Source organism: Triturus cristatus, chromosome 4_1 (genome assembly GCF_964204655.1).
Source record: "Triturus cristatus chromosome 4_1, aTriCri1.1, whole genome shotgun sequence".
Classification (NCBI taxonomy): domain Eukaryota; kingdom Metazoa; phylum Chordata; class Amphibia; order Caudata; family Salamandridae; genus Triturus; species Triturus cristatus.
Genome location: NC_140585.1, coordinates 102,520,626 through 102,537,861, shown reverse-complemented (window position 1 = coordinate 102,537,861; position 17,236 = coordinate 102,520,626). Strand labels below are relative to the sequence as shown.

General features: G+C 44.6%; 1 protein-coding gene across 8 annotated transcripts in view; it reads left to right on the top strand.

Annotated features, from left to right (window-relative positions):
- Window positions 1–17,236, top strand: part of CENPQ (centromere protein Q) — a 227,049-nt gene that overhangs the window by 152,102 nt on the left and 57,711 nt on the right. For all 8 annotated transcript variants that reach the window (XM_085651752.1, XM_085651751.1, XM_085651749.1 and 5 more), the window contains one exon: window positions 3,134–3,254. In XM_085651752.1, coding sequence (XP_085507878.1) covers window positions 3,134–3,254 — 121 coding nt within the window. The remainder of the gene's footprint in view (window positions 1–3,133; window positions 3,255–17,236) is intronic.

Here is a 17,236-nt window from a genome sequence, read left to right as displayed (position 1 = left end):
TGAAAGACCGGGAGATTATGTGCAGGGCTTAATTTGCAGAAATATATGTACCAGGGCCAAGGGAAGCAAGATGGTGCCTGACTGATGGCCGTTCCGAACACCCTTTGCTGCCGGGAGATCACTGTGTCCGGTTCTGGATGTTGAGACCGTAATATTAAGGGATAAAGACCCCCACTAATGACTTACCGGTTGGGCGGAGATGTGTTTGATCCCCTTGTGGTGGTGGAGGAACTCCTTACGCTGGTTCTGGAAGCATCCCGAGCGGGTCTGCGAGAGCTTCGCTGCATCGCGTCCAGAGGTGGGTGAGGAGGAGGGGCTGGAGATTCTGAGTCTGAGCCGTCTGGAGAGGCCGGGGGGCTCGCGATGGTGCTGAGCACCAAATTGACTGCAAGTGTGTTAGAATCTGTCAAAATGCCTCCAAAGTCAAACCGTGGAACTAAAGGGAAAGTTCCTGACTTCCAGGCTAATACTGAATCTAGGGCCAATGCTGGAGTAGTGCTATCAAAAGGAGGCAGAATAACGGCCCCAGCAAGTTCGAGTTTGAGCAGTATTGCCCAGGTAAAAGGCACCATGACTCTGAACGGTGGGAAGCAAAGTGAGAATGCTGAGGCACTTAAGATGGGGGAAGTAAACAGTGGTGGTAAGGGGGTAAAGGACCAAATACTGGGTTGTTGGATCCGATGAGGCGTCATAGCATTATGGATTTCTTTCCCACTACTCCGCCAACTTCCAAGTTAGATATCTTTATAAAGGGGAAAAATGGACAAAAAGTGCAACAAAAGACTAAGTCTAAGCAAGATCGAATACAGTCTCAGCCTGCAGATCGGACCTGCGACACCCAAATGGTAATTCCCCCAGCAAATGAGCCCCAAGGTAATTTTGTCACTGAGGTCAGTCAAATCAGTGTCAATTATAGCCCACTCAAATTCAGATTCAGGTCAGGGTGTGTTAACGAAAGAAACTCAGCAGGGCACAGTGCTCAGATTATCCCCTCCATTAGAAGTTCTAGCAGACACCACGGGCCAGCTGAATACGAGCTCACTAGTGCAGGGGGCTGCAGTAAGCAATGGCCCAGAGGATACGCTAGACTTGGGGGATAAGTTCTTTTCGGTGACGGATAGCTCTGAACTTAGCCCCTCGGAAGCAGAGGATAGTAGCAATATCCAGCTCTCTAGCATCGCCTCCAGCCCCGATACGCCACAGAAAGACACAGTCATTAGAAAAAAGAAACTTAGGAAGAAACAAAGGGATGCCCAATCCTTGGAGAAGAGCGAAGACGGGCTTCATAGAGGAATCAGAGGAAACTCAGACTCCGCTTTAAATTGGGATTACTCTGCTACCCAGAGCTGTTATCCGGATCTAAATGGCCGGGGGTTGAGGAAAATGCAGAGGCTGCACCATCTCTGAAAATGATATTTGATTCAATAAAACAACTGCAGGAGGAGACTCGAATTGATGGAAAGAAAAACAGGTTGGCAACAAAGAAGCTTCAAGGTGCAGTTCGGAAAATGGCTAAGGCATGTACAGATACCAATACTAGGTTGACCCATGTGTAAGAACGTACAAGCACACTAGAAGACAACTTGGCTAGAACTCAAGTTCATGCTGAAACATATGACAAGCAACTCACGGATCTGCAATGGAAAATGGAGGATTTTGAAAATAGGCAGAGGTGCAGCAACCTCCGGATTCTTGGGATCGAAGAAGGTATAGAAGGAGAGGATGTGAGAGCTTACGTCTTGAGGTTGATGAAAGGAGCCTTTCCAGAACTCCATCACTGGAACTGGCAGGCGGAGATCCAGCGTGTTCATCGTTTTCCAGTGATGCTCAGGAAGTCTTCGCAGCCAGGCAGGGATGGATCCGCAATGCCAAGGGCAATCCTTATTTACTTTGGGAATTTTTTGCTCCGTGAGGAGGTATACTCCAAGGCTCGCCCGAATGCTAAACGAACTTTTGAGAACCAAACTTTTTTCACGAAGCCAGACTATTGCCATGTTACCGTGGAAAGACGCTGGTGGCTAAGAGAGCTGATCCAGCCTTGTCAAGCCATGGGTGCACAAGCATATTTGATGAATCCTGCGAGACTAAAGATTTTGTATAAAAATACTGCTCGAGTCTTTACTTTAGAGATTCTAGCTAAAGCATATATGGATTCCCTAAAATCTTAAAAAGAGTCCTAATGATCTATTAATAGATTGGGAAGAAAGTGATGGTTTATGGGTTTATTGGGTATTTAGAGTCACTGTTTATTAAAAAAAAAAAGTAGCAATAAAAGGTGGAGTACACTTGAGGATGAGAGGTTTTGCGAAATCAATAATATGTATAGTGGGACATCTATTTGGTTGGCAAGAAGGTAGCAAAGGGTGGCCAACTTCAGGCTCCATCACAGAGACCTAGGTCTGCTTGCGTCAATAAAAATTTGATGTTACCTAATCTCCCACTACTCTCCCATTAACAAATACATCTTTAGACATATTGGTACAGTTTGAAAACAATCCTCCTATTACTGACCAAACCTTTACAGCATTTCTTGCAACGGAACAGACCTTTAAGCAGACACATGGTCATGAAAGCTGCAGGATTTGAACCCCTGCTCTTTTGACTGAGAGCTTTAAACCCTAGCCGTTAGGCCATAACCAGCATTCTGTTTTTAGAATGCTCTTTGGAACACAGTCCATCTTTGGCTGTCAGCCAGTAAGTTTCAGATAAAGGCCACACGCCGTCCTTTACAGTATATGTTACGGACAACAGGAATTCATCGGAAATAAAGTAGGGTCCATGTAAATAAATAGTGAGTGGTCACCCTAACGTGATCTAAGATCACAACCATGTACATCTGAAAGACCGGGAGATTATGTGCAGGGGTTAATTTGCAGAAATGTAAGTACCAGGGCCCAAGGTAACACTTAGGTAGTCACTGTAGCTTGCAACACTCACTGCTCATGCCAGTGGTGTCAGTAACAGTGGCCTGGACACGCTGTTAATAATGTTTTAGGCCACCATCAAGCCTTCCCAAAAAGACCAACTATAGAGTAATAAATTCCTGGCCCTCTCAAATCCCATAAATTCACCTGGGGCTAGAACTGTGTTCTCTGTCACCCCTGATGTGTCCTTCTCTTAATTTCTCTCTCAGGACCCACTCGTGACAAAGATGGGAAGATCCTACCGCTGCCTCCGGCCAAGACAGCCAAGTGGAAGGTTATGACAAAAGACAGCCAGGATTACTTGAAAACTCTGATCAGTGGGACGGTGCTGTAAGTATCTCGTCTGGCCGACCTTTATCGCCACATTCATTATTATCAACAGAAAACTCTAACAAATGTATCTGATTTTTAATTTGTTGCATGATGCAGAATGTGCTGTTTCATTGCATGTAACAAGACGGTCGTTAAAATTCTTCTGGACAGTGAGGGAAAGGAGAGATCAACAAAATAACAAATAGGCGAGAAAAGCTCAACTGTTATCTGTGTTCTTTTATGTGTTATCCTCCTACTCAGAAAAAACTTTTGATCCGCGAGCAAAGATGGGTGTACCGGCTGAGATCATGGGAAAAGGGATTGAATTATGAGATCCAGTGGTTACAACTCACTTAAGATGATTTGACTAATATCTGTATGTTTATAAAAATACAACTGCAAAATATTCCTAGTCCCTAGTCGACGTAGGTTCGGTATTCCATTTGTATTAAGGGTAATAGTGGGTGAATTAATAATAAACAGATCTGTGTAAATGAATATGATACTACTTGAGGTCTGCAACCTTAGTAGCCACCTAGCAGGTCGCAAATTCTACCCTTTGTCATCTACAAAGCAGTGGGTTAATATGATCCCATATTGATTAAACAAAATAACACCACCATCCAGTGTCTCTATATTCAAATGTATATGAAGTCAATAATGTGTATATGATATACACACAAACTCGGAAAATGAGAAAAAAACATTGCTCGCAGCACTACATGTTGTACGTTGAAGAACCAAAACCTTTTGGACCTGGCGGCGCAGGGTACGCCCTCTGTCTCCGGAGTTCACCTGCTTCGCTACACAGAGACACGGGACACTCTGTCGGCGTTAGAAGATTGGATTTATGTAGCTGCAGCTAGTACAGTTTTCCTAGAAGTACACAAAGTAGGTTCTCAGGAGACTGCCACTTCACTCTGTGGCGCATCAGATTAAATACTATACAATACATAATTATTAACAAGACACACGCCCCAAGCATAGAAGAAAAGAGCCAATAGGGTAAGTGGAAAAACAAAGCGGAACCAATAGAAAAGGTTCGAAAATAGAAATATCAGATGACTCGAAGAGTCCTCTCCTCCAACTGTTTGTCATCCCACCCCCGAACTAATTCATTAACAGATTACAACTAACAGTCGTGACACAAGAGAATGCTAGCAGGAGACAGTGAAGGCCAGTCGATAAGATATGATCAGGAAAGAATAGTGTGAGCCTACAGATAGTTGAAACAGGGATTAGGAAAGCCAGACAGGGATTAGTGTACTCGGCTAGTCCAAACACCAGCTTCACAAATAAAGGTCGAGGATGTATTTCGACACCAAGCTACGGGAAAAGCAGAATAGACTTCGTTCGCCGTGCTGCCTGAGTGATGGCAACACAAAATGGCGGCGGGTCACAAAATGGCGGGTCGATTCGATCGTGATCGAAAATCGAAGTTCCTCAGACCCTCCTTTTGCCAAAACTCAGGCAAGATAGACTCACGTTAATCTGAGTCCACATCAATAGCCATAAGGTCATCGAGCTGTTGCTGTAACATCATCCTTATGTTTTCTGTTACTTGAGGTTTGGGTTTTGGGATGCACATAGTAGCACAAAGATCACAGATAGCGGGACCACAGTGCATACAAAGGCAACAAGAAAATACAATAGTTAAGATTATTCCAAGGAATGTCAATGCTTTCCAACCCCATTTGGACAGTAGTCCCCAAAACCATTCCGTTAAAGACCAATCTCCTTCGTCCTGATGAATAGACTCTGAGATTATGTGCAACTTGGAGATAGCTTGGTATACTGTCGGAGCGTCATTAGGAATGAAAATACAGCAGCTTGACCCGATCAATTTACATACTCCACCACGATCGGCAAGAATAAAGTCTAAGGCAACTCGATTTTGCAAGGTCATAAGACGATCCGCCTGTAGTTCCGCCGTGATATTACTTAAGGCTCCTACAGTGATGTCTATTGTAGTCTCTACGACACGGACCAGCTGCCTTATATTTCTGCTGTTGGCCATTGGACCCCAGAAGGGAAGAAAACCTTTAAGGAAATCTCCTCCCTCTGGTCCCGCGGTGTCTTTTGAGTCAATGATTCCTCGGCTGAGACGGGTTCGGGGATAATTGGCAGAAGCAGTGTAAGTAGGAGGAAGAAGGAAAGCTATGTAGCAAGTACCAGAGAAACCCGTTGGTAACCAAGTATAAGCTCTATCATAGCAAATGAAATAGGTGCCTTGAGACGGCACTAGGGGAGGCGAGTTTTGAGAGGAATAAATGTACGTGTAGGAGCAGTTACTCTTTGGTGCAGTGTCAGAAGAGCGATCGTTTATTTTTAAACAGAAGTTACCTTGATGCGGTATAGTCCAGATTGGTGAGGATTTTTCCTTTCCTACTTTATTATTAAGACTCGACATATATTGGGTGACGTTTCAACTGGTGTATGCTTTCCTTTCGTCGATGGAAATTTTGCTGTTCTCCATGATTTTAGCCATAACTACCATACCCTTAATCAAGGAACTATGACTAAAATCCGGATAATTAATTTGTGAAGTAACGGACCATCTGAATTTGCTTTGATAAGCATTGGAGAAAATGACAAAGCATGCCCAAGCAGAACCCTCATAAGAAAAAGGAAGAACTAGATATGGTATTCCTTTCTCGGTAGTATGTGGCATAAGACCACATACCCAACAATCAGTTGTGTTAACCACTAATTGATGCTGGTGTAATAGTTGGACAAAGGAATTGTTGTAATACTCGCTTCTTCTGACAAACTCATGTGAAGGAAAAGTATGAAAGAGGTGTGGAGAGATAGTAGAAGAAGGCAAAGAGGAAGAAGGGGAGGTATTTCTTGGCTGCAACACATAAATTATCCAACCAATATTCGCCAAAGCAATACATAATGATATAAAAACACATAGAGTTATACTATAACGACTGTACATTATTTTACAAGATGCTTTCTTCATTTCATTTCTTCTCTCTTTATTACTTGGTGTAGTTTCCATTTTTACTAGTGGATGCTCACGGCAATCTTCCTCAATCACTGAAGTCACGATGCTCTACCGTCCTATGACACTGAGGATCCTGCAGACCTATTGTCACTACTCGGGTCGTGACCTAGACTCCTACCGTTACCCTGCAACCTAAACAGAACACTACACAAGGGAGAAGAAAGTCTTAATTGTTCTTTTGTCTGGGCCTGAGGTTGTAACGCTCCTTCCCCAGAACACTCTGATCTCGAAACAATGTTCTTGGTTCAGTCGTATTCAAGCGACGATGCGATGGAATTGCTTCTTGTAAAATGTCGTCGTCCTCTTTCTCAGACAATGTCCCATTCAGGTGTGCATCGCTAAAGGGTACAAATGGTGTAGTTGTTTCGCCTTCACAGTCACCAACCCCTCTACGAACCCACTGATCCAAAGGCAAAGGTACTTTCTTGCAATGCACACCGTGAATCCAATTTTTCTTTCCTTCAACTTTAACTGCTGTCCTTGTTGTCAGTAAGACCATTCGAGGCTCCCGCCACCTGGGCTGCAGATTGCTGGACCTCTGAAAATTCTTCACACAGACCCAGTCACCTGGTCGGATGGAATGACCTGGGTCTGCGGAGGCCTCCGGCAAAGCCCTCTGAACCTGTTGATGAAGAATATGCAATTTAGTTGTAAGGTCATGCAGATAGTCAATCAACATTGGATAGGGCAAGTCTGAGAATTTTTTAGGGCGTGGTATTCCCCATACGTTGGCCGGACGGCCAAACACCACTTCGTAAGGGCTAAGTCCCAAACGAGAGTGTACTGCAGTTCTGGTGGATAGCAGAGCTAACGGCAAAGCATCAGGCCAATTAAGTCCCGTACTTGCTTGAACCTATGCTAATTTCAGCTTCAAGGTTCCATTGTAACATCCTACTAAACCTGCTGACTGTGGATGATTTGCCGCGTGGAACTTTTGCTTGATTCCAAGACATGCACAAACTTTCTGCATGACTTGGCCAACAAATTCGCTCCCATTGTCACTCCAGACAATGCGCGGCAATCCAAACCTGGGAAAGAACTCTTTTAGTAGGATTTTAGCTGTGGATAAAGCTGTATTATCTTTCAAAGGGTATGCTTCTATCCACCTCGAAAAGGCACATACTACCACCAGAACATATTTGAGGTTGTTGCATCGATCCATATGAATGTAATCGATTTGCAACACTTCAAATGGATATGTCGGAGGAGCAAAGTGACCTGCTGAAGTGGGGGTTCCTTTTCCTGGATTGTACATCAGACAAACAATACAGTGCTTTACTACGTTGTCTGCACATTTTGGGATGTTCTCGTTTTGCCATACTGGGGCCAAAAGTTTACAAATGCCTTTTGCACTTAAGTGAGCTGGACCATGAGCCATAGTAACCACTGGGAGTACATAAGCATCCGGTAACAACCAACGTTGATGTTCGGATAATTCTATCCAACAACCCATCTCATCTAACATTCCCGTACTTTCTCTCCACTTGCTCAACTCTCTTTCTGAAGCCTCTTTCTGAATCGCTTTCACGCTTTCCACTGTATTCTCACACATTCCTCTCTCTCTGACCCAATTCGCAAGACCTGCCATATACATTCGACTCGTTGAATCTCTCGCTGTTTTCTTTGCTATTTCATCAGCAAATGCATTTCCTCGTCCAACATCATCCGTAATCTTCTTGTGTGCACTGCATTTCACCATCGCTATTTGGGTGGGTAAAGCAAGTGACTCAAGGAGATCAGTCACTAGCTGACCATGCTGTATCTTAGTGCCATGTGAAGTTAGGAATCCCCATTCCTTCCAGAGACGCCCAAAATTGAACGCGACACCAAAGGCATACTGACTGTCAGTGTACACGTTCACTCTTTTCCCTTTTGATATTACACAAGCTCTCGTCAGTGCTATCAACTCTGCTGCTTGCGCTGAATTGTGTCTAATGCGTGCAGTTTCCACAATCGTATGTAAGGTAGTTACAGCATAAGCTGAAACCGTATCCCCATTAGGCATTTTGAAACAAGAACCATCTACCCATAGAGTCCCATCCGGATTCTCTAACGGTGTGTCTCTCAAGTCAATTCTTCCTTTTGTCTCTTCCTCAGTACGGAAGAAACAATCATGCTGATCCTCAACACTCTCCTCATTTGGAAGGGGCAACAAAGTAGCTGGATTCAGGGTATTACATCGTTTGATGTGTACCTGACTAGCCAAAAGCGTCAGCTCGTAACCAGTTAAACGTGCACTCGTAAGATGCTGTGTCTCCGTTCTGTTTAGCAAAGTATCCACTGCATGTGGCACCATGACAATGAGAGTGTTATCTAACACCATTCCAGCAGACTGTCGGATAGAAATTGCTGCGGCTGCTGTGGCTTTGAGACAACTGGGCAATGCTTTAGCTACGGGATCTAATGTGGCTGAAAAATAGGCATTTGGCCGCTGTCTGTCTCCGAATTGCTGTGTCAAGACTGACAATGCACAACCTTCTCTCTCGTGAACATACAGCGTAAAAGGCTTAGTGTAATCTGGGGTACCCAGTACAGGAGCAGAGCACAGAGCAGTGCATAAATCAGTGAAACTCCTTTGGCACTCATCAGTCCAAGGAAGGGGCTGAGGCGTATCTTTTAAAGTGAGTGCCAACATAGGTTTGGCAATCAAAGAGAAGTTAGGGATCCACTGTCTACAATAAGAAGTGATACCCAGAAAGGCACGTACATCCCTTTGTGTGGATGGTACAGACATTCGTGCAATCGCCTGAATTCGTTCTGGTGTCACTCGTCGTCCCTCCTTTGATAGGAGATGACCCAAGTAGGTAACCTCTCGACAAACATATTGCAGTTTGGAAGGTGAGACCTTGTGATTCAGCTTAAACAAGTGATGTAACAATGCAACAGTGACATCTTTGCAGATATCTTCTGAATCAGCAGCGACTAACAAGTCGTCCATGTATTGGATAAGGGCAGCACCAGACGGCAAGTGAAAAGTATCAAGATGACATTTCAAAGCTTGGCTATAAATGGAGGGACTTTCACAATAGCCCTGAGGTGCGCGCTTAAATCGGAAGCTTCGGCCTCCAAGAGAGAAACCAAAAATGTCCCTACTCTCTTCTGCAATGGGAATACTAAAGAAGGCATTCTTCAGATCGATAACAGAAAACCAAGTCGCTGTGGAAGGTATCATAGTCAACAAGGCAGTGATATCTGGAACAACAGGAAATTGTGGAATCACAATTTTGTTTACTTCTCGCAGATCAATCACAAACCGGTACACAGGAGGCTGAGAAGGATCAGTACGTTTAAGAACAGGAAGAATAGGACTATTGCATGTATTACCTCTCGTTTCTTCAACCACACCCTTCTGAATTAAGTCATGAATGATTTCCAAAAGCGCTTTTTCACCTTCAGCAGAGATTCTATATTTTGGGATACGTGGTAATTCAACATTGGGCTTGAGAGTGACAACATAAGGCGGTATCTCAAGACAACCCACATCGTTCGGACCCGTGGCTCAAAGTGCTGTTGGAAGAGAAAGCAACTCAGGAGGAAACTGATCTTTAGACAGATACATTGGGGAGATCAACTTCTGACCTAGAGTAAGATGTACGCCTGAAGGAGAACAATATATTGTAGCATGCATTCTTTTCAATAGGTCTAGACCCAACAGATTCTCACCACAACCATTCGTCAACAGAAGTGGAGCTTCCAGATCATAAGGACCAACTGAAATAGGCAAAGGACAAGAAACCGGATTGCGAACAGGGGCGCCAGAGAATCCTAAAGAAACATTCGTTAAGCCAGACAAAGGTGCCCCAGGGAGTTTAGAATGAATAATAGAACTTCTCATTGCTCCAGTATCTAAAAGAAATGGCTCTGATACACCCATTGTAGTGACGTTAACATAAGGACCATTTTGATCTACTGGGATTGGCACAACTCCCTTACTTTGTCCATGGCTGTCCTAGTTAGCATGAAGACTCTCATTCTCGCCTTCAACATAATGGTCTTCATTATAATACTGAGTAGATCTCACATTTTGCTGATCAAAGTAGTTCATGGAATTGGGAGAAGGAAGGGCACGCTGTTCTTGAGTTAACATACCTCGACCTCTACCTCTGTTTGCTGACTGGAGGCCAGCACGACCTCGTGGAGCAGATAATGCTCCATTGCGCTGCAATAAAACCGGACAACTACTCTTAAAATGACCTTCCTCTCTACAATAGGCACATTGATTAGGACCTAACAAAGGTCGCGGAATGTATGGCTCAGGTTTCTGATACAATCTCTGAAACTGCGGTGGCTGCTGAGTCTGAGGCTGAACATAACGTGGCGGATAGGCTTGCTGCAAGAGAACCTTTGTTTTTAAATCTTTCGTCTTTTTCTCTTGCTTTTCTTTTTCTTCTTTATCCCTATTCTCGTAATATTGTGCAGTAGCCAATATCTGGGCGGAAGAAGAAACAGCCCAAGAACTTTCGGAATCTTTTAATTTATGTGACAGCTCGGGAAGCAAATTAAATACAAATTTGTCCACGAATAATCGCTGTCCACCCTCGGTTTCCATGTCCTGACCACTGTGATCGATAAATGTCTCCTCGAAACGAGTAAAGAAATCAGAGACACTTTCATCTTTCTTTTGTTTGCATGCTGCTAGCTTATCCCAATTTACTCTCAATGCAGGCATCATAGTTTTCATTAACGTAATGATTCTACCAGGAAGTTCTGAGATCAAAGCGTCAGGCTTTGCGCTACCCACTTGGTCTCTATCTGTATCAGCTATAACATTCCAAGTAGCACCTAGTTCTTGTGCGTGATCCTCTCTACGAATCTTAGCCCATATTGTCTGTGGGACTACATTACCCATTAGCATATCAATATCTGCTAGATTCATAATACCAGCATCGATTGTCTGCGATAATTCTTTGTAATAACCTGCAGGGTTCTTACGAGGATCTGGTAGAGTCTGCTTAAGAGCCAAAACTTCAGACCTCTTCCATGGCACATGTACCCATATACGTTGAAAATGAGCAGGAATAGCTGGATTAGCACCTACAGCCGCAACCTCTTCCTTCCGTACTGGAGGAACCTCCCTCATAGGATAATTTTTCGACGTCAGTTTAACCGACGGATCGGAATCAAGAAAAATCTGAGAAAACAATAAGGATCTATAAGAGATAAGTGTCCTTACAGCTTCCTCGACTTTGGAACCTACAATAAGTCCTTTTTCAAAATCGGCTTGAACATCTAACAAATCTTGTGAGATCGGACTCGAACTCACATCTTCCCATTCTTTAATGAGAATGTCGCACATTACATTAAAAACATACCATTGCGAAAAGGTAGGCATAATATCAGACACACTATATTGTGGACCCTTCTTGATCCATCTTCGTGCAAGAGAATCTAGCTTCTCTCGTTCCTCAAAATCTGGGAACTGACTACGAGATTGTCTTCGAGCAAAAGCCGGAGACACATTAAAAGCTCCAAAGAAAGGAGATAGAATACTAGTGACAGAATCTGTGAGACGCTTACGCACAGACGGTGAATTAGACATTAGAACTGGAGACAGAGTATTAGGAGAACTAACAGGAGAAGAACTGGAAATTGCAAGAGGAGCAGAAGGCAAAGGAGAGCTAGATTCAGGAGATGAAGGCAAAGAAGTTGAGACTAATGGTAAAACCGGCAAGGGCTGTAATGCTGGAGGAGGCAAATGCTGAAGAGCCGGAACCGGCGGAGGTACCACTAGCAGCTGAGCAGGCTGTAACGGCTGAGGTACATTGGCATTTTGCGCATACGGCGGAGGCAACCTCAATAAATGGGACATTAGGGGATCTTCTTCTATATATGTTTCTTATGATCAGAAGGAGAAACAGGCAACACCGGATAGCATTTATCTATCGCCATACGATGTTGTCTCTCTGAAATTTCAGTCGCATTGTCAATTTCGTCATTTCTGAACTGTTGGGCAGCCTGTATAATTGTCATACCCTGTGCTTTCCTATCTCGTTTTGCTTGTTTAATTTCTTTCTGTTTGGCTTCCTTACGCCAAAGGCGGAAAGAGACAAACCTTGCCAGCCGGGCTTTTCTTTTGAACAAAACTGCTTCCAAATTATCTAGCACATCAGGGTCAAAACTACCGGTTTCTGGCCATTTGAGAACACCATCTTTCTTCGTGTATCGAGTCCATGTCTCGTTAAAGGCAATGGGGCCGATACCATGTTTCGAACAGAGCTCATATGTGGGAGTTCCAACCGAAGGAATCGGACAAGAGTCCTCAAGTCGGGAGTCCCTATTACAACCAAGACAACAAATTCTTCCAAACTTAGTCAGACCAGGCATTTCGTAATGTCCCTTGGACTGTTCACAAACTTCAAGGGAGTAAACTCAGTTTACGCAGCACAAATGCACTTACCCTCAGCTTTAGTCTTTGCAAAGACTAAATCTAAGAAACCTAAGGACATCAAACAAAGAACCAAATTGTGGGCGCGACCCACGAAAATACTTAACTAAGGACGTCTTCTTCCACCAACAGAGGCCCGTCTTATCGTCTCGCCTTACCATACATCATGATAGGAATGGGCCAAAGCAGGGCGGAAGTCAGGGCAGCGGTCGTCAGTAGCCGTCAGGAAGGAGTAACCTGCGCTGCAAAAGACCTTCGGACCACTTTCGACATACAGGGGTCGCTTAGTGTGGCTCGTGAACCCTCCGGAATTTTCTTGCGAGGTTCCTCACGACCTTCGAGCAGAACCGGTACCACTGAAGCCACCCCATGTTGGGCGCCAATTGAAGAACCAGAACCTTTTGGACCTGGCGGCGCAGGGTACGCCCTCTGTCTCCGGAGTTCACCTGCTTCGCTACACAGAGACACGGGACACTCTGTCGGCGTTAGAAGATTGGATTTATTTAGCTGCAGCTAGTACAGTTATCCTAGAAGTACACAAAGTAGGTTCTCAGGAGACTGCCACTTCACTCTGTGGCGCATCAGATTATATACTATACAATACATAATTATTAAGACACACGCCCCAAGCATAGAAGAAAAGAGCCAATAGGGTAAGTGGAAAAACAAAGCGGAACCAATAGAAAAGGTTCGAAAATAGAAATATCAGATGACTCGAAGAGACCTCTCCTCCAACTGTGTTTGTCATCCCACCCCCGAACTAATTCATTAACAGACTACAACTAACTTGCAGGCGGTGAGATACGTTTGTGTGTATTGGAGGACAGTAGTGACACAAGAGAATGCTAGCAGGAGACAGTGAAGGCCAGTCGATAAGATATGATCAGGAAAGAATAGTGTGAGCCTACAGATAGTTGAAACAGGGATTAGGAAAGCCAGACAGGGATTAGTGTACTCGGCGAGTCCAAACACCAGCTTCACAAATAAAGGTCGAGGACGTATTTCGACACCAAGCTACGGGAAAAGCAGAATAGACTTCGTTCGCCGTGCTGCCTGAGTGATGGCAACACAAAATGGCGGCGGGTCACAAAATGGCGGGTCGATTCGATCGTGATCGAAAATCGAAGTTCCTCAACGTGCGATCCCGTACTGTGCGACCTGAGATCCTGCACATTTCTGGATGTCGGCCATCATCTCCTAATGCCGACATCCAGGACTACAATACCCATGAGCCTTCTGCTCTGAACTGCCACAGGGTACATGTGGCATGACGTGATAACTAGGCACGCTCACACCAGAGGACACACCGGCCCTAGAACACCTGCCCCTCCCGCTGCAGGTACAGTTAATCTACCTGTGAAACACCAGCTTAAAAGCGCACCCTTTGCCCAATTCAACATACAGCGGGAGGAAGGAGCAAACACATTGAGGCTGATCGCAAGGGACACACCTTGACGAAGTAAGAGGTTGAAAGAGTAAAGGGATACGATATCCCTGAATATGTGTGATTGTGAATGGGTGCACATGCTATATGCAATAATTCTTAACCTCCTTCCATTTATTATGCTTCAGAGTGTGACTACAGGGGTTCATATGCCCTTCTTCTCCTTCATGGGGTGCAGAAAACCCAGCATTAGCTGGTCTAACAACTGAGAAAGGAAAATGTTAACCTCACAAATGAAGTGCCGCAAACCACGAAGCATGCACATTTTGCATGCTTACAATTGTACATGCATTATAATGTATCCCCTCATCTACAGAGAATGGAGTCTGAAGAGTATCTTTGTTTATTCACAGGTATTTAATAACCAGACCAGTTAAGAGGTAGACATAGGTCGCTCTTTCTTAAAGGCAATTCTGAATGCCAGGTTGCCTCACTAGGATCCAGTATGCCCGCCCTGAAGAATGTTACGGACTCAGTTGAGCCACAAGGCATAAACATGTTCACGGTAATAGTGGTGCTGGGGTCCTAAATCCCCTTGTCCTGACACTTGATTTTAATACCAAGTGTCATGTCTAGCGAAGAAATAGTTTTTAGGATGTCACATCGGTTTATAAAACACTTTAATCATGGGTCCATTCTTAGTTAGAAGTGCCTTCCTGATTCCAGGTGAAGGCCTGCTCTCCATGAAACCTGGTTTTTGGAGAGCGTGGGTTGTCTTATGATGAAGCATGAAAACTGGTGGTGTGTAAGGACAACCCATCACCTTCTTGTGCATGTCCAATGCTCATACGAAGTAGTGTTGGGAGGGATGTATTATTAATATTTGAAAACATCTTCGGGAGCTTATTGTGCGAATCTACATTATGAGCTAGGAAAAGCATACTCCAGAACATGTTGCTCCAACCAAACTCACCTTGGCACTCTGCCGCTTCCCCTTCCTGTTCGCGCTGAGAAGTGGTGTGAGCAAGATCTAGCTAGCTTTGTAGACAAAAGAAATGTTAGACATGTTGGCCCTAGGTTGGCATTCCTCCAAACATTTTGTCTTTTTCCTCCATTTTGTTATGCAATTCGGTTTTTTTTTGCTTTAGGACTGTGCACTGTATCGCTGCTAACCAGTGCTAAAGTGCTTGTACTCACTCCCTAAAGCTTTGTAGAATTGGCTTATACCTGATTGTCATGTTTAATTTACTTAAGTCTCTTATAGAGTGGTTCACCATGTACCCAAGGCCTGTAAATTAAATGCTACTAGTGGGCATGCAGCACAAAAAGAATTGGGTGTGCCTGGATGGGCCACCAACAGACTGAATCGGCTATCAACTAGCAGGATGGGGTGTAGACCTGGACACAGCACCACTTGCAACTGAATTGGCTGTGTCCTGTTGTGTAGTTCCTGGGACCCCCAGGACTGCGCATTTTGGATGACCTAAACTGAGGGCTTGGCGTGCTGACAGACTCTGGACACTCCCACAGGATGAGACAGCCGTTAGACCAGCTAGCTGTTCGGCGCCACTACCAACCCCCTGTATACTACATTAGTGTGTGTAGTTTCTGGCAACCACTGAACATGACAACCCTGATTCCTCTGGTATCGTGGAAAACAATACACTATCTTTCGCTCAGTCGCTCATGCTTACTTTTCTCAGAATACACATAGAATGACAATTGGAATGGTTTAAATAATTATTGATTGGTCAAGCGTCAGTCTAGTGTAAAACATATTTGCTGCGACAATCAAAAGACAGGAGCAGACCAATGTGATCGCTAGTACCAATATCTTAAATAGTAGATACATTTCTATCATAGTGCCAATAAGATGAATAAAAGCAGATTATATAAAACAATAGCATTGGCGTACTCCTACGATGCGTAGCCTACCTAAACGTACCTAGCCTAGATATGGAGGTGAAGCGTGTGTATGTAAGTGGTATTATATATCCTAATGGAGCCAAGAATCCCCCGGGGAAGTGCTAACCCCTCACCTGATGGTTTAGAATGAAGGACCCTGTCTCTTCGTCGAGGATGGCACCCCACAAGGGATGTCGGGTCTCTGCCTGTTGAAGGATTAGCTTGCAGAGTCTCGGTCCAGCCTGGAAGGAATTCTCCTCTGCTTTGTAAGGGGGAGTGAGCATCTTCTATACTTAAGTGGTCACTCCAGGTTTTCTTCTAGAATTGATATGTTTTGAAAACATTCACTAATCCTTTGCTAATCCTTTTTGTAAATAAAAACACTCATGCACAGCTGGCTGTTGGCCATGGATGAAACAGTGGTGACCTTTTAACAGAATAAATCTGCCGTGCCTGGGGACCTGTGTATGTACATCAGGTACAGGGAATAGGATAGGGTACCGAGAGCCTGGTGTCGAAGAGACAGAAGTATGCTACTAGGTAAAAAGTTAACTGCGTAGAACTGTTATTTTGTGTGGATAGGACAAAATGTATGTAATCGGTATGCACATGATGGGACTATCCTACAGGATATGACAGTCCTGCCTTCACACAAAGGGCTGCATACCCCTGTAGTTAGGCTGGAGCCAGGGCAGGGAGAGCAGGATACCGTAGCAGTTTAAAGGAATTGTTCCAGAAAAGTCTCCCACTTAAAGCTGGCACCAAGTATAAATATTGGGCATCAGACACCAACTCTTCAGCACACTTCTAAACCTGTGGATACTGTGCCAGGAAGAAGAACTACTCTGCTGCTAAAAGGACTGCCACCCTGCTGGACTTGGACTACCGCTCTGCTGGACTGCCGCCTTGCTGGATTGGTGCTTTGAAGGATTGCTGCCCTATTGTACAGATTTGCTGCCTACTACCCTCTTGCCTGGGTGAGAAGGACTGGACCTGCATCGTTGAACCCAGTGACTCCTAGTGCAAGTTCCCTGGCCTCCTGATCTGAACCCTCAGGGGCAAAACAACCTTGAACTCAGCACCAGGACTCTGCCACCTGTGAGTCTTGTCTTTCCAAGTGGTGCCACCCCAACCCTGGACCCTTGGAACTGGGCCTGAAGGTGCTCTGCCAATTCATCTGTGGTTCCAGCATAACTAACACATCCCCGCTGTTTGGCGCATCGCCTACAAGAACCAACTCATCTCCTTCGGAACCAATGCATCTCCTCTGCTGCGCAGCGCGTGTCCTACAAGAACCGACACATCGCCTTCAGAAC